Genomic DNA, 21193 nt, shown 5'->3' with positions numbered 1-21193 from the left:
GCGTGGGTAAATGGATGGGTGGATGGGTGGTGGATTGATGGGTGGATAGAGGCAGGGGTAAATGGGTGGGTGGATGGATAGGTGAACAGGGCGTGGGTAAATGGATGGGTGGATGGGTGGTGGATTGATGGGTGGATAGAGGCAGGGGTAAATGGGTGGGTGGATGGAGGAAGGATGATGATGGATGGATGGATGGACGGACGGGTGGACAGAGGTGTGGGTAAATGAATGGGTGGATGAATGATGTGTGGGTGGGTGGGTGAATGGATGGATGGATAGAGGCAGGGGTAAATGGATGGGTGGATGGAGGATGAATGATGGATGGATGGGTAGACAGAGGGCTGGGTAAATGGATGGGTCGAGAGAGGATGGACGGTGGATGAATGTGTGGACAGAGGCATGGGTAGATGGATGAGTAGACGGACGATAGATGGATAGTGAATGGATAGACGGACGGAGGCATGGGTGGATGGATGGATGGAAGGAAGATTGGTGGATGAGTATAAGGAAAGATGAAAACAAGGAAGGAGATGGATGGATGACGGATGAAGAAATTGATGGGCAGATAGATTGGTGGGTGGTATGCGTAGGAGAACAGATGACAGACTGGACGGTAGACCGCAGCCAGCTGGGTGGAGTGTAGACAAATGGCGGCATGGGGGACAAGCACCGGGGCTTTGCGGTTGCCAGGCTGAGGTTCGGACTTAAGTGTTCCTAGAGGAAGACTCACCTCTGAGTCCTGGTTTCCTCATACGGGTGCTGCTGCCCACCATGGAGGGGCATCAGGAGACCAAAGTAGGGCCGTGTGCAGAGGGCCCCCACCCGTCACCTCCCCATCCCTCTGAGGGGTTGCCCCAGAGTCATGGCTGCTGGAGGCTGACATTTCCTGTCCCCCTTCACCAGCGGACGAGGAAGACGAGGCCCCCAGCTGCCTGTGGCTACCCTTGCGGACCCTGGATGGGCCAAGCCTGCCCGAACCTGACCCCCTGGACCTACGAGGAACTGTCCCTGCGCCTGCCTCCTCGCCCTCCCCGCCAGCCTCCCCGGCCTCGGTGCCCCCTGCAGCTGCGTTCCCAGGGGCCCTTGGACCCTCCCCGCCCTCCACTGTGCCACCCCCGCCCCCCGGGAGGCCCGCAGCGGAGGCCTCCGAGTTTGAGCAGCGACTGCTGGACGCCCACCGGCGACAGGGCGCCCTGCTCTCCCACTGGTCTCAGCAGCAGAGTGCACTGATGGCCCAGCAGAACCTGCTGCTCCAGAGGCTGGCCGAGCAGAGCCAGCGGCTGGCCGACGGCGTCGAGGCCCTCAACCGGACCCTCGAGAAGCTGGTGGAGGCCTGCCCGGCCCGGGGAGCCTCGCCCACAGTCCTGGACGGCACCCCTGCTGGGGGAGTGGCCTCTGGGCCCACCAGAGGCCCCCAGGGCAGCCCCCGGGGCCCCCACCCGGGCCTGGAGGTCTTCTCAGGGATGATCCTGAAGGTGGAAGAGGAGGTCTAGGGTCTGGTCCCTGGAGGGCTGCACGAGGAGCGGGGACGCCAGCCCTTCTGAGAGGCAGGCTGGGGGACAGCAGGGCGGAGTTGGGGCCTCGATGGAGCCGGCAAGGACACAGGACACACTCGTGCAGGGAAAGGCTCTGGGGCCGGTCGGTGGTCCTGGACAGAAGTCTACTCAGGGACGTTGTGGCTGGAAGACGCAGAGGGGCGCTGGCGGGGCCCGGCCTCCGCTCCAGTCCCGCGCTCTCACCTGCTGTGCCGAGTGCCTTGGAGGGCAGAGCCAGCACCCCCCTGCGGCCACAGGGGGTCAATAGAGGGTTCGGTGTCCCCAGACCTGGAGGGGTGGCTCAGCGGGGTGTCAGGAAGGTCCCCAGAGGGTGACCCGGAGCGCCCGCCGGAAGCCTCCCCCTCCTGGACGTGGGGACACTGCGGGCTGGGCTCCTGTGGTTTTCTTGGTTCTGCCCAGGACGCCCCCGTCTTGCAGCCTGCGGTCATTTCTGCCCGGTGTTAGATCTGTGGTCTGACAGACACACGTGTGCATTTATGTCACCTGGTACTGTATGGGGCGGGATACCATTTTGTACCTACTGATGTTTCTTGCAAAAAGAATTATTTTTCCTACGTAAGCGTAAAATAACAACGGAGAAGGCCCTGCCGGTGGTGATGCTCACGAGTAAATGAGACGGAGCCCGGTCCTCTTCCTCACACAGGCTGTGCCTTTGTGTTCGGCCCCGGCAGGGAGCCCTGAGCGCTTGCTGGGTTTTCAGATCTGCTCTCTCTGTTACCTCCTGTGCCCCTGGGGGGGGGGGGGGGGGGGGGGGGAGGGGGGTCCCTCCGGGAGCTGGGGCCAGCCCTTGGCCCTCTCAGACCGGGCTTGGGCTGCAGCCACACAGCCTGGGAGGCTGTTGGGGGCCAGGAGGGGAGGGCAGGGGTCCCCAGGGCCTCGCTGGTCTTGGGCCTCGTGCCCTCTGCCCGCCTCCCCTTTTCCTGCTTCTCCTGACCCTTGTGGATAAAATCCTTGACGCGGAAGCCTGAAGGATCGGCACGGGCCGGACAGCATATTGGTGCCAGGGCTCGCGGGGAAGCCCCCGCACCGAGGAGGGGCCGGACCCGCGTCACTGGCACGTTGGGCGGACCCTCTTCTGGTTTTCCATTTTCACCGTGAGCTAGCAGCGTGTCGGTGACTTTGTCTACGGAAGGGAGCCAGAACTCTCCGGCGATTCAGCCAGCTGCCCCCCGCGACACGGCCTGGCCACCCTCGCAGCCTGCTCTCCCTCTAGTCGCAGGTGGTGCCGTTTGTCAGTGGCCGCCTTACTCAGGTGGCCCCGCCCCGCGAGCCTTCCGTCCGCTCCGCAAACCTCGCATCCTTCTCCACATGCTCTCGAAGCCACCGTTGGTCTTCTCTGTGGGTGGAAGGGATGGGCTGTCCTTGTCCGATGAAACGTGCCTGACTGGTTGACATTCACCTCCCCACTGTCCGTGAGCACTGCTGCCCCTTGCTTGTGCCACCTCCAGTGGAGACTGAGCCCTGGCCCCGGTCACACGCTGGCCCTCGATCCTGGTCACACGCTGAGCCCTGACTGTTGTTACACTTTGACCCCTCACCCTGATCACGTGCTGCACCCTGCCCCACTTACTTCCATAATGTCTATCAGGAGCCCCCTTGGGGCCTGGCCGTGTACTAAGTGCAAAGATGCACAGGTGACCAAGGGAGACCAGAGGCCTCTCCTCCCAGCGCTCACGGTCTGCTGTAGGAAACGACACGAAGCAAGTAAACACATATCAGTTAAGTGTTTTCTGTGTAGAAGTCAGAACTGGATCTGGTTGTATTTGGAAGAAACCCCGAGTAGCATGTTGTAGAGAAAACACGCATTATGACTCTTACTGAAGAGATTTCTGTGGCAAGTGGTCCAGTGCGGCAGGGTGGCCCTGTGGTCCTCGAGGACCCACGTGGCTTGTGGCCCCCTACTCCGTGGCGGTGCTCATGGTCCAGGATGGCTGCAGGACTCCCACCATTGCGCTCATGTCCCAGGTAGCAAGATGAAGAGAAGGGATAAGTAGGCACATCCACTCCCTCCGAGGATGCCCCTCCTTGCGTCTCCTCCCATGGGCTGGAAGTTAATCAGGTGCCCCCACTAAGTCATAATAGAAGCTGGGAAAGGGCAGCCCCACCATGGGAGCCAGTGGTACGACCGAGTGGCCCTGAAGACCGGGCAGAAATGCGGCCAGGGGAGCGGGTGAGAGGGGCAGGGCTGGCAGAGAGTCCAGGGTGAGGCTGGGGAAGAGCGACCCCACCCTGCTGGGGCCTGAGAGGTGGGGCGTCCAGGTCCTGAGGCCGCCGTGCGCCCTCCGGCCTCTGCGGCTGGAGCCCTGTGCTGCACACTGAGGGCCAGGGAGGAGCATGGCGGGGACAGCGGACCGGACTCAGGGATGCATGAGGGGGCCGGGCGATGACGCGGGGAGAGCAGGGGCCCCAGCCAGCCCCGAGTGCGGGTCCTTGTGCACGGAAGGGGAGCCGAGTGGTCCTGGACGTCGGCCTCGCACCCGATTTGGGTGCATCCAGAAGGTGTCTGCGACCGAGACGGGAGGCGTTTCTGTGGGTCTGTGGCTTGACCACAGGGCCTTCCGTGGTGTGTTCCAGAAGGCTGGAGAGGCTGCGGGTCACTTGACTGCGCCCCTGTACAGATGGCAAACCTGAGAGCCTGGGGTGCACTGGAGGTGCAGGGGTGATGCCCAGGTCCTTGCCCTGTCCCCTCACGGCTCTCCCTGCAGACCAGCGAGGCTGGGTCCCGCCCTGGAGTCGCCTCGGGACATGCGGGCCTTGGGGCACATCTGCTCTTGGAGCTTAGCCAGCCCGGACGGCTCTCCCGGTATAGAACAGTTCAACGTGGGAAACCCATGATTTAAAAAGCTTGGCTTCCAGGGCGCCTGGGTGGCTGTTGGTTAAGTGTCTGACTCTCGATTTCGGCTCAGGTCATGATCCCAAGGTGGTGGGGTCGAGCCCCGTGTCTGGCATGGTGCTGAGCATAGAGCCTGCTTGGGCTTCTCTCTCCCTCCCTCTGCCCCTCCCCTGCTCCAGCGTGCTCTCTCTGTCTTTCCCTCAAGGAAAAGAAAAATGCTTTGCTACCTTGCAAAGAATAAACAAAGGAACTGGCCTGGCTCCCTGCCGGCCGTCGCCTCCCCCCACCGCCCTAGTGGAATGTGCTGGAATGGGGAACAAGTTTAGGGCTGGCTGACCTGCGATCCCAGACCTGCCAGGGCCCTTCATTGAGGGAACAGGACAGTGGGGCCTCTGTGCTGCGCACAGAACGAGAGGCCCACGTGAGCCCACGGTCGGAGGTCACCCCGTGAGTCACGGGGCTGCTGAGTGGAAAGCTGAGGACACAGCAACAATTGCAGGAATGACAAAACAGGCCCCGTTATGAGCCGAACCGTGTCCCCGGAGCCACACCTGAGTCCCACCCCTAGGGCCGCAGGGTGTGCTCGGAGGTGGGCCTTTGCGGAGGTGACTGAGGTAAAGGAAGGCACTGGGGGCCCTGATGCAGGCTGGTGTCCCCACAAGAAGGGGAGGCCAGGACGCAGACCTGCACGGGGGTTGGGGGGGGGCGACCACGTGAGGACACGGGGAAGGGACGCCCCCCACGTGCCGGGGACAGGCCTCAGGAGGACCGGCCCTGCCCGCTCCTGGGTCTCGGACCCACAGCTGCCACGGCCGGGAGGAGCCCGCATCCGTGGTCTCAGGCGCCAGCCCGTGGTGTCCGTTGTCCGCCGAGCTGACCACACAGGCCCCAGAGTGGCTTCAGCTGTTGGAATGAATCAAGCATGTAACATAGATAGTTCTTACGAAATATTTTCAAATAAGATGGAATCACAATAGTGAATAATGAGAGATTATCAGAAGCGACCCAGTGTGTCTGGAAAATCAAGTGCAACTTTAAGTCATGAAGAAGTTCACGGAGGGCCGCGTGTCCGGGCGTCTGGTCGCAGAAAGTGCCAAAAACAGATGAAGGGAGCCCTGGAAATGCTACGGTGTTAGAGCTGTGAGCCGGCGGCGGCGAAGAGAGGAGCTCGTCCAGCCCGCCATCCAGGACGGGGGAGGCGGAGGGACGTGGGCGGCAGGCCTGCGGGGAGAAGCGTGGACACCAGGGTCCCAGGGAAGGGATCTCGTCGCAGCGAAGAGAAGGGAAGAGCCTGACTCACTGCCTGTTTTACATCAACATCGGCAATTAGGGCAACTGCGGAACCGGGAGGGAGGCTGACAGAGCACTGAGCAAACCGTCAATGTAACGTTGTGTTTCCAACAAAACGGTCCTTCAGGAGCAAAGACAAAATGCAGATGTTTCCATACATGTGGGAACTTGGAGGGCTCACCACCAGGAGACTTTCCCCAGAGGGGTTTCTGATGGAAACCTCTGATGGATGGACTGCAGGAAGGAGGGAGCAAAGCTGGAAGATCTGTAACAGGTGAATACGGAGGTGGGTCCAACAAACGGGCTTGTGAAATAATAAAGTTATTCTGCGATAAAATAATAATTGTGACAATAGCGTCTATTTCGCGGGTTGCATTTTTAGAAAGCACAGGCCAACAGTCGGACAAAGCTAGAGTGCCGGTTGGGACGAATGGTTAATCCCATCTGTTATTTGCAGGGAAGTTAAATGTTGGTTAATTTTAGCTTCTGTTAATAGTTACACTTGGTAAAAACTCAAGGGTTCCTTCATCAAAGTTAAAAACTTACCCTCTGCAAAAATCCCTGTTCAGAGTTTGGGAACACAAGTTACTCACGGAGAGAAAATATTTGCAAGTCACACATCTGACAGAGGACTTGTATCCTGCATATATAAAGAGTTCTCTGAATTCAGCAGTAAGAAAATGGGCAAAAGATTTGAGCAGAAATTTACCAAAGAAGATGCATAGATGGTGTCGGAGCGTCACTAGCTGTTGGAGAAATGCAAATTGGCACGTCAGGAGCTCCCACCGCCGCCTGCCCGAGTGGCCAAAGGAGGAGACGCCCAGACGCGGGGATCCCGAGCTGCCTGTGCACCGCCGGCGGGACGGCCACCCTGGAAGCCCGTTTGGGAGTTTCTTAAGTTAAATACACTGACACCAGTTGCATTTATCCTAGAGAAGCAGAGAGTCACGTTCACAGCAAAACCTGCACACACATGTTCGCAGCACCTGCGTTTGTAAGAGTCCCAAACCGGACATAGCCAAGGTGTCCTTCCGTGGTAGATGGAAACTGCAGCATGTCCACGCCGCGGAGGGCTGCCCAGCGGTGAAGGAGGACGAGCAGCCTGCGGGCTCTGAGCCCACCGGCCAGGCCTGGGGGTCATGTGCCGCGTGTGTCCCTGTACAGGACGCTCGCCAAGTGGCTGTGCAGCAGGAGTCTCGCACAGAGAGTCGTGACACCGAGGCTTTTCTTTCCGGAAGCAACTTTATTGTTGCCGGCACCGCTCAGTTGGGTTCGTACCCAAAGAACTGAGCCCCGAACGCCATGTGGCATGGTTTTCTCTATATCTTCTACTTCTTTGACTCCCATATATGGTAACATGCAAACGTGTAGTGTGATTCGGTGATCTCATGTTACAAGGTCGTGACGGATGTTGTCAAGTAAGCAAAGAGCAAGGTTGCCTTGAGGTTGCTTTTCGCCCCTTAGGGAGGGGACCTGACCACAGCCGCGCTGTGGCGATGCGTGGCAGAAGGGGAGCCGAGGTGGCCGGGCGTGGCTGCGGGGGGCTGCCCGAGGGAGCCCGAGCGCCGCAGGGCAGAGGTGTGTGGGTCACCACGGTGCTGGCCAGAATCTGTGCGCCTGGGAGGATCACACAGGCCGGACGTGCACAGAAGGAACTAGTAAGAAGTGTGAGATCTGAGGCCAGGGTCACCTCTGAAAGAGGAGGGTTAGGGTATCTAACTTCCAAACCAGTAAAAATGCAGTAAGAATACAGTTAAGCAAACAAAAATTCTCTTTGAACATGAAAAGAAGAAAACAAGGAAACAAAAACAATATAGGAGAAAAAAATACAGCGAAAGGGAAATGGGCAATCCTGTCCGGGAAACACATTTCTGCAGGTGGGTTCAAAGAGCCCCGGGGAATGTCCAAGATCGTCCGACTGGAGGCAAAAGGTCTCTGCCATTTATAAGAGGACAAGGTGACGATGTAGCTGCTCCCCCTGAAACCCCCCCCCCCCCCCCCCCCCCGCCTACACTGCAGGAGGCAGTGTTGGCTTCAGACAGTGGACGTTAGGACACACACATGTTTGTAAATACTAGGAAAAGGAGTAAATGAATTAAATGTGATGAAGAGAATTATCCTGTAACAGTGGCCGCCCAGCAGGAAAATGAAAACTCCACACCTGGATACACCTAATAGAACAGCTCAAAATGAGGTAAGTCACGGCCTTCCCTCCCCAGAGGGAGCCCAGCATCCTGGAGGCTCCAGCCGCACGCGGGGCTCTTGCACAGGAAGTTAGCAGGCAGACAGGGTTCCACTTGCCGACACTCACTGAACTGCACCAGTGAGCACACGTGGCCCTTCTCCGGTACGCCTGGGACCTGTGCACGCTTCGACCACAAATTGGATATAAAGGGTCAATAGACTGCAGAGCCAGAGCCAGTACTGCATACAACAGCGACTTTTAGAAAATGCAGTTGGAGAAATGCAATCTTTAGATGTAAGTAACTTAAAAAATACGTTTTTTTTTTTTTTTTTTTTTGTATGGAAATTTAAGAGGAGTCCTAAGTAACTCAGGTCAAAGAAGAAACCGTCAATGGGTGTGTGAGAAAGACGTGAGCGAGTAACGATGAAGCTATGTCCTAGTCTGCCGGACGCTTCAGAGATTGCTGGCCCGAAACGCCTCGACCACGAACCAGGAAGAGGCTGAACATTACTGTGTGAAGATATTAAAGAGATTAAGTAAAAGAACCACAGAGACTTAGAAGGGAGAGCCGTGTAGAGACGGGGCATGTTCAGTGAGTCATAATAGAGTCTCCACAAAGCCAAAAGCAGATTGTTCGGGAGCACCGTGAAAATAGACAAGCCACTGGTAAGATTGATGCAGGACGAAAAGGACAGAAATTCCAAAATGAGAATTCTGTGAACAATTTATGCCACCCTAGCTAGAAACTTAGAAATCAAACGGGCCGATTCCTGGAGAAGTGCTGGGCCGCCACAGACCAGGCACAGGGCCCCCAGCGGCTGCCGCAGAGAGCACTGGGCCCGTGTGGCCTCTCAAGTATGCTCCTCCGACCTCCAGGGAAGAGGGCTGGGCTCTACAGACTTTTCTAGAGAGCAGAGAGAGGGGAATTCCAAATTTGTGAGGCAGAAGTCAAATCAGAGATGGCCACACGGCAAAGGAGCACAGTGGGCCCGCCTGTCCCAGGACCGTAGACACGGCGATCCCGAGTAAAGCATCAGCCAGCCACACTGTGTCCGTGACCGACCTTTCCAGAGCTTGAGGTGCAGTAGGATACACACGTGTTCACACATGTATGCATGCACGTGCACACTCGTGCGCACGCGCACACACACACACACACACACACACACACACACACCCCTACCTGCACGCATCGGGGTCTTTGCTGCAAGGACCAGGGCTGACGACAATACCTGTGTGCTGCACACTGACTGACTGTCGCCCTGCGGCCCCTTGCCTGGCCCTCTGCCCGTGAGCCCAGCTGCCTGACCCGTGGGAACCGAATAACCGGCCCCGACTGGCAGCAGGAAGTGGTGAATGTCCATCTTGGCCCAGGGCAGATGCTCAACCAGTGTGGGTCCCCTTTCCTCCCCAGTCGCCCTCCCCTTTGCTTGCCTATCGGAGAGGATCCCCCTGGTTCACCCCCTGTGGCTGGCACGCCCGTGCTGACCCCGCGCCGACTTGTCTGCTGGGGCACTGTCTCTCCCAAGTATGACACTGGCTCTGCGAGGCAGGGCTCTGGCCGCGTCCCTGCCTGGTGCCTAGGACAGTGCTTAGCATGCAGGAGGTGCTCAGTAAAAGCACGTCGTGCAGGAATTGGTGGGGGTGGGACTTCATAGGCGCCGCCCCCCCCCCCCCCCCCCCCCCCCCACCGGGAGGCAAGGCTGGGCCTGGTGCATTGGGCAGTGAGGTGAGGAGGCACATGAAGGTCCTGTGAGGTCAGGCCTGGAGTCTGCCCCTCCCCTCCCCTCCCCTCCTCCCTCCTCCCTCTCCCTTCTCCCCTCCGCCCTCCTCCCCCCCCCCCCTCCTCTGTTCCTTTATCCCCCCTTCCTCCCCCTCCCTCCTTTCCTCCTCTCTCCCCTCCACTCCCCTCCTCCCTCCTTCCTTCCTTCTAGAGTCAGCTGACCTTCCCTGGTGCTCAGGCTCTGGGCTGCTTGTCCCCTGATCATGACTTGACCTTTTCCATTTCCTCTCTGTAAAATTAGAGGTTTGGATCTGGTCAGCATCTCAGATACTTTTGCTGGGTGCCTGCCAGCCGTCGGGTTCTGGGCTCAAGCTGTCCAGGCCCGAGGAAGGGGTCATCCCTGGGCCTGGGTTGGGTGGGTGGAGCCCCTCTCCTGCTCCTGAAGGCCAGCTGGCTTCCTGGCCACCAGCCAGCACCCAGAGGAGGCTTTGGGCACTCTTCCTGGCATTCTTGGTGACGGGGTGTTTTCAGCACCACTGCCCAGAGACCCCGCTGCCCCTGGCCGGGCCTGTTGAAGCCTGCCGTGGGGGGAGGGGAGTGTGTATCGACGGGGGTTGGGGCTGCCTTTTCATTTGGAGACTGAGCAGGTTAAATAAGCAGCAATTTGATTTTGTGAGGGCCCAAGTGTGTGCGATGTCCCTGGGTGCAGGGAACAATCCCATTTTCGTGATCAGATTGTTACAGATTCTCTCCTCCGTCTGCTGAGAAATGTACATGCGAACTGTGTTCCAGACAGCTGGTGGGAACGTGGGGGGCGGTCAGAGGGTGACCCTGTGTGCACTTGGGCCCCAGGGCCTTGCCCTTCCCGTCTGCAGCGGCTGTGCGGAGACCCACCGGCCCTGCTCTGGATGAGCGCCGTGCAGGCAAACAACCCTCGGCCAAGATTTAGATCAATCCGCTCAGTGTTTCAGAAATGCCCTGCGGGCAGCACCTGGGGGCCAGAGCCGCAGACCCCCTCCCACCTGCAGGGCGGGGCTGGGGTGGAGGACAGGCCAGGGGGGTCCAGCGAGGGAGGGGGATGCTCTCCTACCTTCATCAGTGTGAAGCAGCCGGGTACTCTGTCCCAGAGCCCCCTGGGAGATGAGCTCTCGACAGGGCCCTGCACCTGACTCAGCCCCCCACCTACCTGTCCCACTGTCCTCGGCCACTCGGAGCAGCTTCAGATCGGGCAGGCCTGAGTTCAGGGCCGGCACTGCCACAGCCCCGCTCCATCATGACTCTGGGGTGGTCCCACTCCTCTGAGCCTGCTGTACGACGCCCAGGATGTCGGGGACACTGGGTGACAGGTCTGGTCTCTGGGCTGGCAGTGGGGGCATCCTGGGGTTGGGGCCTGTAGAGCCTGTAGGCACGCGGGGCGACGGGTGCGGGTCCTGGGGCCAGGCCTCCGGGCTGCTCTGGGCTGCAGGGAGCTCCTGCAGGGGGCGCCCCCCGAGCCTGACGCAGCCCTCCAGCCCCTCCCCGGCAGAGGCTGCGTTACCCTTTCTTTTTTTTTTTTTTTAATTTTTTTTTTTCAACGTTTATTTATTTTTGGGACAGAGAGAGACAGAGCATGAACGGGGGAGGGTCAGAGAGAGGGAGACACAGAATCGGAAACAGGCTCCAGGCTCTGAGCCATCAGCCCAGAGCCCGACGCGGGGCTCGAACTCACGGACCGTGAGATCGTGACGTGGCTGAAGTCGGACGCTCAACCGACTGCGCCACCCAGGCGCCCCATACCCTTTCTTGATCTGCCCAGATGGAGAACAGGGCTGGTCCTGGGGCATGGCTGTGGAACCCCGTGTGCCGACCCCACTCCGTGTTCTTGCCTGGCTGGTCAAGAAAGTGGGCGCGCATTTTGGGTGCTGGAGGGTCAGCAGGACGCCGGCCAACAGGCTGTGGGAGGGCGACTTGAGGCGGCTGGCCAGCCTGGCCACCGTGTTCCTATTTTATGGGCCAGGGTCAGGGGTGTCCTTGAGGCCCGGGAGAAACTGCCAGAGAGAGTGGCTAATTAAATGCCAGCACTGTGGGCCGGACAAAGGTGGAGGATAAATCAGCATGGCTTAGGTTGATTGGGAAAGGCCTCCCAAAGGAGGGGAATGGAACTGCTTTGAGACACCAGCGGGATCTTAGAGCTGGAAAGGCCTACCCCCTAGGGTGGGGGAACTCAGACTTGGGTCCTCACAGTGACCCCATGAGGCGAGAAGCCTGTCACCCCATCGCACAGGTGAGAAACCTGAGGCCGGAGAGGTGGAGACTTGTCCCAGACTCAGTAAGTGCTCAGGGAGCACCTGCCCACAGCCCCGGGGGAGACAGGCACGGGCATGCCCTGGGGGCGCCGGCGAGTGTGTGTGTGTGTGTGTGTGTGTGTGTGTGTGTGTGTGTGCGCGCGCGCGCGCAAGTGCGTGTGTGCAAGTGCGTGTGTGCATGCCGGTGTGTGTGCACCTGAGCACACTTGCCTTCTGGGGCGGTGATAGGAGCACAGAGGAAGAAGTGGCCCATTTTCTGGATGTGGCTTCTCCAGGAGCTGGCCAGCTCTGCAGGAAGCGGCTGAGGGCTGATGGGGATGCAGAGAGCTGAGTGGGGGGCGGGGAAGAGCAGCGGGCCCGGGGCCCGGCCCCCAGCCTCTGAGCTGTCCACCCCACCGTGCGAGGGGGACGACCCACCCAGGCCGCTTGCCAGACAGACCCTTGTCTAGGGTGGATCTCCAGAGAGGCCCAGACTGATCCACAAGTGCCTCTGGATTCTCACTTGGGGGGCCGGCCTCCGGGGGCCCCTTCTAGCCCAGCTTCTGGCTAGCCCGGCAGCTCCAGGTCCCAGATTGAGCTCCGGAGGAGGACTGGGCATGCAGGGAAGCTGCTCAGCGTCCCTGAGCCCTGGCCACAGGGCAGGCAGGTGGGAGGGCCGGGCCTGGAAGACGGTGGGTGGCCGGGGAGGAGGGAGGAGCGCCCCGAGGCTCTGGGCTGGGCGGGCAGCTACCAGCCCGCCCCTGGAGAAGCACCTGGCCTCCTGCCCAGCTCCGGTGTTCAGATGCACGAGGCCGGCTGTCAAGGATGTGACAGGCTCACAAAGAACCCGTGCCCACGCCAAGCGGACCTGCTCGGCCTCTCTGCTGCAGGAGAATTCGGCCTCCCACCCTGCCCCGGGGCCAGCTTTGCAGGCTTCAGCTGGGAGGGCCGTGGGAAGGCCTAGGTCCTCCAGAGTGAGGGGTTCTGTGTCTAAGGTCACCCCCAAGTGGGGAATTGCCTCCTTGAAAGGGGTGACGAGGGGACGCCACCCCACAGCGGGGTGATTGGGGGTGGGTGTATGCGTGGGAAGGTCCCATTCAAGACCGAAACAATGCAGTTTTTAAGGGACCGGGAATCTGGGCTTATTTTCAGCAGCTGTATGCAAATTATATGCAAATGAACCCGCTTTCCTTCCAGTACCTGTGGCCCAGAGCAACCATGTTCTAGAGGCCCAGAGTCAGCCCAGCCTCTTGCCTCCTTCGCAGCAAGAATCCCCTCCTCCAGAAGCTGTGCTGCTTAGGGCGGGCCACTGCTGTTTACTTAACATGGGTTCTAATCCCAGTTCTGTGAATGGCTGCTTGTGTCTGACCACGAGCAATTGCTTAATCTCTCCACTTCTCGTGTTTCTTTTCTGTAAAATACACATCAGTAATGCCTCAGGGGGTTGCATGCGAGGCACTTGGCACAGTGACTTGTTCTGATGACAGTGGTGGTGGTGATGGTGGGTCCTCTTCCCAGGCATGGCACAGAGCACTGGGATAGTGGAGAAGCAAGGCATCTGTGTCTTTGAGATGCCTCCCTAGTGTGGAGCCGGTGTCCCAACCTGTGTCCCTACCCCACCCTGTGTCCCTACTCTCTCAGCACTGGAGGCCTCTGTCCCTAAGAGCTCCACTATTCAGCTTCTTTCCACGGCCACCTCTCCTGTTAGCGGGGACCGTGGCTGACCTTTTCCAGAGCCCCTGGAAAAGAGCCACGCCAGGCAGGTGGGAGCATAGGGGAGGCTGTGGCCACATGGCCTGGCACCCAGGACCGCACCCTGTCCTGTCTTCCCTGTGGGCTGCAGGGCCCTGTGACTTCCTCAGTACGTCAGAGCCCCCACCCCACTGTCTTCATTACACCCGAGGGGCCTGCCTCCCAGCTGGCCTCCGGCTCCCGGAGGGAGGGCCCAATCTTGTCTCTCGCTGCCATTCTGGGGGTCGGCACGGGGCTAAGTGCAGAGTGAAGGTACAGGACCTGCCAGAGGGCCCCGCTTGGCCTTCTCGGAGCTCCCCCTGGGGCACTGCCGGGTGGTAGAGGGCATGGGGCACCGAGAAAGAGCTCCCCGGGTCTGGTCCGGTCCCGTATCCCACTCTTGGGCCGACGTGCCGTCCACGATCGGCTGCTGTCTGCCCGGTTTGTAGATATGGACTGAAACCCGAGAAGGCCTGCGTTTGCCTTGAATGGTGCACCTGGGAGGTGATGGAGCAGGATTGGGATCTAGGTCTCTCTGATGGCCAGGCTCTCCCAGGTCCCTAAACACTTCTGGCAGAGCCAGAAAGGCAGGAAGGACCGGTACGAGGGAAGAGCCACAGAACGGTGGCCCGGGGAGAACCACGGGTGCAGCGGCCCCAGGGGGCAGCCCTCACTCCCTCCCACCGTGCACAGAGAGGTGTTCTGAACTTTCTGGAAGCTCAGGGACTGTTTGGTGTACTTGGAGTCTGGAGTGGGCTTGACGGGACGGGCGGCTTCCTTCGGGGCCGAAGGGGGTTGGCTGGGCGGCTCGGCTGAGGGAGCCATGGAGGAAGGGAGGGCCCGCGTGCCAGGCCGTGCAGGTGGCCGCTGGAGAAGCCAGTGCAGCCCGAGCCTTGGAGGCGGCTGAGTCCAGCTGGCGGAGCCCTGCCTTGTGCAGACAGACAGACGGACGGACACAGGTTTGATTTCATTGGAGCACCTCAGTGCTGCCAGGCCCACGGGACCAGGGCCCACGGCTCCACTGTGCTTTCCGCCAGCAAAGAAGGAAAGGAGACACAGAATTGTGTTGCTCTCAGCAAAAAGCTGGGAACACCTGCGTGAAATCATTCCTGTCTTCTGGAAAGGGCTCCGCTCCTCCCACATCCCTCCTCCCAGTCCAGCCTGGTGTCTGTAGGGGGCTGGAGGCGGCAAGAATGAGCAGCAGCGGGGCCATCTCCTGCCCTCTCACCAGCCCCGCTGTTAGTGTGGCCCCCGCCTTCCCTGCTGCGTCACCGAGAAAGGTCACGCCCAGCCCTGGCTGGGCGGGGCCCGGTTGTGTGGCTTCAGCGCCCCTCCCGCCACTGAGCCTGTTCCTCCGTCAGCACGGCCTGCCCCGTCCAGTCTCCCTAAAATGCCCCCTGAGGGGGAGCTGTGTCTGGTCTGAGGCCACTCATCTTTGTGAGCCACAGAATGCCATCGTCCGGGGTGCAGGACAGGGGAGGGGGCCTTGTGTGCTCCTTTGCATGTCCTCGTACCTGGGCAGGACCTGGCAAAGAGCTAGCCTGTCCCCTCGTCACTCAGCCCGGCCTCACACCTGTCCTAGGCCGGAGACAGGGCAGAAAGTGACATGCCCATCACACAGATGAAACAGCCAAGGCGCAGGGAGGTTAGGGGACCTGCCTGGCGCAAGGAGGAGCCAGGATGGGGACTCTGTGCCGAGGCCACCCCAGGCCTGCCTCCAAGCCACTGCAGGCAGGAATGATGAGGGCGGTGACGGCCATCGGTAAACCGGGGCGCCTCGCTGTCCCCACCAGCTCAGGGTCGCGGAAGACACAAAGGTGGGCAGTGCCCGGACCTGCGTCCTGGCTGTGTTAGTTCCTTGCTGCGGGACTTTGAAACCACCATCTCTGAGCCGTCCCTCGTCCTCCGGAACGTCTCCTTCCCAGGTCTGGGGGACTCGAGTGACACCACGCAGGTGACTGCCTGCCGGGAGCTCAGCACACGCGGGTGCCTCTTCTCGCACTGAACACAGCCACTGCCAGCACCGCCTTGAACTCAGGGCCAGGCCAGGTCCCAGCCCCGAGCTACATCTGAAGAGAAGAGGCCCCGGGAGGCACAGTGACTTAGCCTGGGTCACACAGCCGGCCGGTGGCCCTGCCTGGCCTTCTTCCCGCCTGCTCCAATGCATTATTAATCTGGCCCACCTTCGGAAGATGAAGCAGTGTGTCTGTTTACCTCTTGACAGCAGAAAGGGAGAAGAACAAAATTAAACCAAATAAATCGCTCAGATGTCAAACAAGCTCTCTCTCAAAGCGCGTGCTCTGTGATAGAACACGGTGCCCGGCCCGCCAAGAAGTTACCGCAGGACGTGACCTGCTCCCCTGATGAGCCGTGGCCACGTCTCGTGGAGCCGCAGCTCCGAGAGAAGCCCCCGGAGTGGGCTTCTCGGGATGAGGACCCAGTGAACAGGGGATCAGAGTCTGGAGAACAAGGATGTGCCCGAAGTGCGTGGGGTGGGAGGTGTGCATCTGATTACAGATGACTTGGGGGTCATCCACCCCTCAGTATTCCCATCCTGTAAATGGGCTCTCTGGTCCACGGAGGGAGTTTCGGGCTTGAGCGACAGCACCACGGACAGCCCCCTCTCCCTCCGGAGGCAGAGGCGAGGCTGGGCCACTGAGTCGTGCAGGGTCCCTGTGCCCTCCTTGCCCAGGTGCAGACCCCGGCCTCGGGGAGCAGTGGCGTGCCTTCGTCACTGTGCGAGCGACACGGGAGGGGACAGCCGGGGAGGCCGTCTGTGTGTCGGGCTCTGCCCTTCTCCACCTGACCCCTCGGGTCGCCTGCCCCTGCACGCGGTGAGGTCAGGGGTGTGGGGCGGCCATCCGGTCTGTGCGTTCCCGGGCTGCGTGGACTGTGTTCTCCACCCCTCCGGACTGGCTGCTTCGGGAACGCCAGCGAGCGCTGCTTAATGGCACTATCGGCCAGACAGATGAAGAGGCCTTGAAGGAAAAAACAAAAGCACAGGGACGCCTGTGGTCCCAGGACTGAGAGACAGCCGCACATGCTTTCATCGGAGAGCAGGCCTTCCCGCTCGCTGATGAGGCTGTGACCCGTGGCTGCCCCCCCCCCCCCCGGCCCAGCCTCCGTGTGTGACTGGCGCACCCCCCGCCAAGCTGCCACCGTGCCACCCGCGGTCCCTACGGCTGGCGGCCACCAGAGCCTCCCTGTCCACCTTGAGGAAGGGAGCAAGGGCCCCAGAGTCACACAGCAGATTAGTGGCGGGATTTGCCGACAGCCCTTCCATTGATCGGAGCTTCTCACGCGCCTCCTGGCCTCAGTCGGCTGTGTGGCCGTGGTCACGAAGGATCCCAAGTCTCGTGGCTGGTTTCTCCTGGTTTTTACACGTCCACGGCGGGTTGGTGGTGGCTTTGCTCCTATGCTTCTGACTCGGGGGCCCAGGCTGGCGGGGCAGCGCCCTCCTAGACGTCGCCGGGCTCCGGGTGGAGAGACCAGAGTGGAGGAAGAGCCCGCCGTGGCTTTGCAGGGTCTTCGTGGAGGAAGCCAGGGACTCCTGCTCGGGTGCGCTGACCGGAGTTTCCAGGGGCGGTCCCCCTGCCCTGGGGGAGGCAGCGGAGGGCGGTGGGCATCACGGAACAGAATGCACCCTCCACATCCCCAGAATTGCCCCCCCTCTCCGCTGTGCCCCTGCCCCCCTGGCTTTCATCGGCCCTTCCTCCCCTCCCCTCTGCCAGGCCCCGCCCACCTTGGGGGTCTGGGAAACTCACCCGCTGCTCCTCCGCTCCCGGACTCAGTTCTCTGGGGTGAGTTCCTAGTAGCAGACTGCCCCTGTGCCAGGGAGGGGCCCCAGTGCCATCCTGTCCCCCCTACTCACCTTGGCAACCCTCCACGTTTGGACCTTGCTCTCCTCACACCACCCCTGCGGGCCCCGCTCTCCTCAGCCCTCCCCCGCTGCTCAGTCCAGCCCCTGTCCCTCAGACAGAGGACTCACCCGGCACAGGGCCTCAGCCTGCTGTCAGGTCTCAGCTTCCACCTCTGGTCCGGGTGGGGCCTCAGGGCCCTGGAGGAGCCCCCGCTTCCTGCCCCTCCCTCCTCCCTCGGGCGCCCAGGCTCGGGGCTTTGTGGGTGTAGTGGATCCAGGGCTGAGTGTGTGCCGGTCGAGGAGGAGAGCTGTGCGTGCGGGGCGCTGTGTGGCTGTGGCCACTGTGGGCAGCAGCCTTTGTGATATCCTCACTCAGCCCGTGCCCGACAGCCCAGGGCATGCTGGCACGTGCCAGGTGCTCCACAGGTCGGCAGAAACTGCTCAGGAAGAGGAGTGTGTTGGGTCCCCAACAGGTGGAGGGATTCAGAATCGACCAGCTTCTGCCTTGTGTAGACGGCATCTCACGGAATCCTCAGTCTGTGTGCAAGGACAGGGCCAACACTCAGCGCAGCTAAGGGGCTTTCCCCGAACTACACTCGACTGGGGCCCTGTCTGCTCAACCCCAGGCCAAGGGCCTGGCTGTCTTCCTCTTCTGAGGATGAAGGAAGGAGCCAGGACTGTGCCCAGAGATGGCAGGGGAAGGGGGTGGGGGGCATGCCGGGCAGGCGGTGGGCAAAGGTTTGGAAGCTGGCTCTTGGCTCTTGATTCCGGCTCTGGGGTCAGGCTGGGGCTGGGGCACAGCAGCTGGAGCATCTTTGGCTGAGCCCGAGAGAAGGGACCCCTGAGCATCAGCACAGGGGGAAGTTTGTGGGGGGCCTCTCATGGGGGGCTGCTGTGGGGGGGGTTGTGGGATGTGGGCTGGGGGTGTGTGAGGCACGGCCCTCTTCGGCGCTGGCCAGCGAGGACGGGGCCCCTGTGGCCTTGCAAGCGGATACATCTGGGACCTTTCTCCTTATGGGATGGGTCTTTGGGACCAGACATTGGTGGGGGGTCTCATGCTGGATGTCAGGATCTTACCCCTGGGCACACAGGCAGCATCGCTGCATGAGAAGAGCCATGAATTCTGCTAGAATCTTAGAGCCCTAGGGTTTTAGAATCACGTTCACAGACAGGGAAGGTTCTGTGATGGTCCGAGATGATGTATCAGGGAAGCCCTAGCAGGTCTCAATATTGTCATTTTTGGTGATATTTTCCAATCTATTACATATTTTTAAGTTTTTAAAAATGTTTATTTTTGAGAGAGAGAGAGAGAGAGAGAGAGAGAGACAGAGTCCGAAGCAGGCTCCAGGCTCCAAGCTATCGGCACAGAGCCCCACGCGGGGCTCGAACTCACAAACCGCGAGATCACGACCTGAGCAGAAGTCAGACGCTGAACCGCCTGAGGCGCCCAGGCGCCCTGCAGTCTGTTACTCGATACTCCCACAAGGTCGTACATATCACAGGTGCAACGTGATACAAGGTGTAACATGATGAACTTGGGTCGACCGCTCCTCACCTGACGGCCCAAACTACCCCTCGCGTCCCCGTCCTGCCGTCTGCTCTTGCCACACGTAAGCTCTCCCCTAAAGTTTGCGCGTGCGATCCCCTTGCTGTCACATAGTTTAAAATAGCTTTGTATCAAACAGACAACGTCGGTAAAATGTGTTGCTCGCTGAGCGGCGGATTGTCTGGTTTTGCTTATTTTTAGCTGCACAAGAATCAAGCCGCACCACTTGTATTCTTCCAGGACTCGCTTTTTTCATTCCACTTCGTTTCCAAGACCGGGCCACGGGCTCGTGCACAGCTGCGCTTCCTCTGATGTGGCCAGTGGTTCAACTGCCAGCGGGCCAGCCCCGCCCTGAGGCCGCGTGTCCGCCTCGCTGCAGGGCGTGGGGTTTCCCTGGGTCTGTGCTCGGGGCCGGGGCCACCCCGTCCGTGGTCGTGGCTGTGCCGGGGCGCGAGGCGCCGCTTTACCGGGCGAGACCGCGTGGTTTTCCAGGGCGGCCGTGTGTCGTCCTGTGCTCGCCAGCGACGTGAGAGCGTTGCCTCTGTGCTATTTGACATTGTCAGAATCTTTGATTTTTGCCAATGCGGTGGGTGTGAAATAGTATCTAATTGTGGTCCTCATTTGCATTTCTCTGATTACTAACGAGGTTGGAATTTTTCATATGTTTATATTTGTGTTTCCTTTGCTGTGAAAAGTCTGTTCATGCCTTTTGCCCATTTTAAGAATTGGATTGTTTGTTTTTTTTCCCCGTTTAATGGCTTGTGGAACATATACACACACACACATATGGGCGAGTGTGTGTTCTGTCTGGATGCCACTTGGTCCGCACGTGTTGCAAATAGCGTCTCCCGCTGCGCTTTTCCTGCCCCGTCCCTCGTGGGGTCTCTTGAAGACCCCCCGTATATTTTTGTGTGTTTCCCTGAATGGCCAACGTGGCAGCGTGTTGCCTGTGTGCACGGATGTGTGTCATCCCATAAACTGAGCGCCAGCCAGCCCCACACCAGGGGCTCAGCATTTCTGGCGCTTCGTTTGAGGCTTCGGGATAATCCTGTCATTGGCGATGACCCGGTTGTGTGTCCGTCCTTGGCGTAGTGACCTCGCTGGCTGCCCTCCCGGGTCCCGCGTGGGGGGGGTGGGGGTAGTGCCGGCCCAGGGGGAAGGCCCCGTGGTTCCGGTCCTGCCCCACGAAGGGAAGAAATTGTACATTTATTGTAGATACTCCGGTCAGATCGAGGAAGTTTGCCAAGGGTTCGAAAGTTTTGGGTGGTCATTTGTTTTAAATCCTAGACGGCTGTTGATTTTCATCTAATATGCTTTCGATCCATTGAGATGGTTCAGTTTTCTCCTTCACTCGGTTAGTGTGAGCGACACATGCACACACGTCTGGCACTGAGCCGCTCTAATTCAACGCGGCTGGTTCACGGTCATGGAAGCGTCTTGTGTGGTCCTATTTTATTTAGAGTTTTGGCACCTGTCTCGGCCTCTACCTGTCCTGACTTCTCCGATCTTGTCTGATTTTGGTATCGGTTTTATATCAGCCTCACATAACGAGTCAGGGATCACTCTTTTTCCTCTGTTATGTACCAGATATTCTGTGCTCACGGCATATGTAAGACCGCTTGGGTTCTCTCTTGTTCTGGAGTCGCTTTGGGTAAATGGTATTTTTCCGGGGATTCATCCATCTCCCCCGTTCAGACCGCAAGGCTGCAAGTGTGTTCATAGTGTTCCCTCGCCTCTGCGCGATCCCCACTCCGTGTCCTGTGCCCACTCAGTCCCAGTCTTATTCGTCCGGTGACTTCTCGCCCTGATCAGTCTTTCTAGACTTTTGTCTTTTTCATTAGCGTCTGTGCCTTGTCGTTCAGCTTCGTGCTAGTTGGGGTTCGCGGTGGGGCTTTCTGAGCCCCTTCTTCTCGCTGCCAAGGCCTGAAGCTCCAGCCTGGCACTTTCTAGAACTCCGAGCCGCAGCCCGTGTTTCCTGCACCTCGCACGCTGGGACCCCGTGTATTTTCATCAGTGCTCAGTGTGATGTATGATCACTATACGAGTTTTTCTTTGACCCAAGAGCTATTAAGAAGTGAATTGTAAAAGTTTTTTAACCCATGAGCATTTTAAGTGTGCTTTTTTTTCTTTAATTCTACTGCATTTCGTTCAGAAAATTTCTTTTATGTGATGCTGGTTCTGTGAAATTTGTTAAGACTTGCTTTAT

The 21193-nt window shown here is 59.5% G+C and overlaps 1 protein-coding gene across 17 annotated transcripts in view; it reads left to right on the top strand.

The window, feature by feature from the left end:
* The window catches only part of TSNARE1 (t-SNARE domain containing 1), a 156657-nt gene that overhangs the window by 105242 nt on the left and 30222 nt on the right, over positions 1–21193 (top strand). For 9 of the 17 annotated variants that reach the window (XM_040494561.1, XM_040494562.1, XM_040494560.1 and 6 more), the window contains one exon: positions 904–2140. The exons of 3 other annotated variants lie outside the window; for them this stretch is intronic. In XM_040494561.1, coding sequence (XP_040350495.1) covers positions 904–1493 — 590 coding nt within the window. In that variant the 3' untranslated portion in view covers positions 1494–2140. Of the gene's footprint in view, positions 1–903; positions 2141–18943; positions 19251–21193 lie in introns of those variants that run through there. 5 more of the 17 variants (XM_040494572.1, XM_040494571.1, XM_040494567.1 and 2 more) reach the window with 2 other exon arrangements.

Source organism: Herpailurus yagouaroundi, unplaced genomic scaffold, assembly GCF_014898765.1.
Source record: "Herpailurus yagouaroundi ecotype Mexico unplaced genomic scaffold, PumYag 186, whole genome shotgun sequence".
NCBI classification, from domain to species: domain Eukaryota; kingdom Metazoa; phylum Chordata; class Mammalia; order Carnivora; family Felidae; genus Herpailurus; species Herpailurus yagouaroundi.
This window is presented reverse-complemented; position numbering and strand designations above follow the sequence as displayed.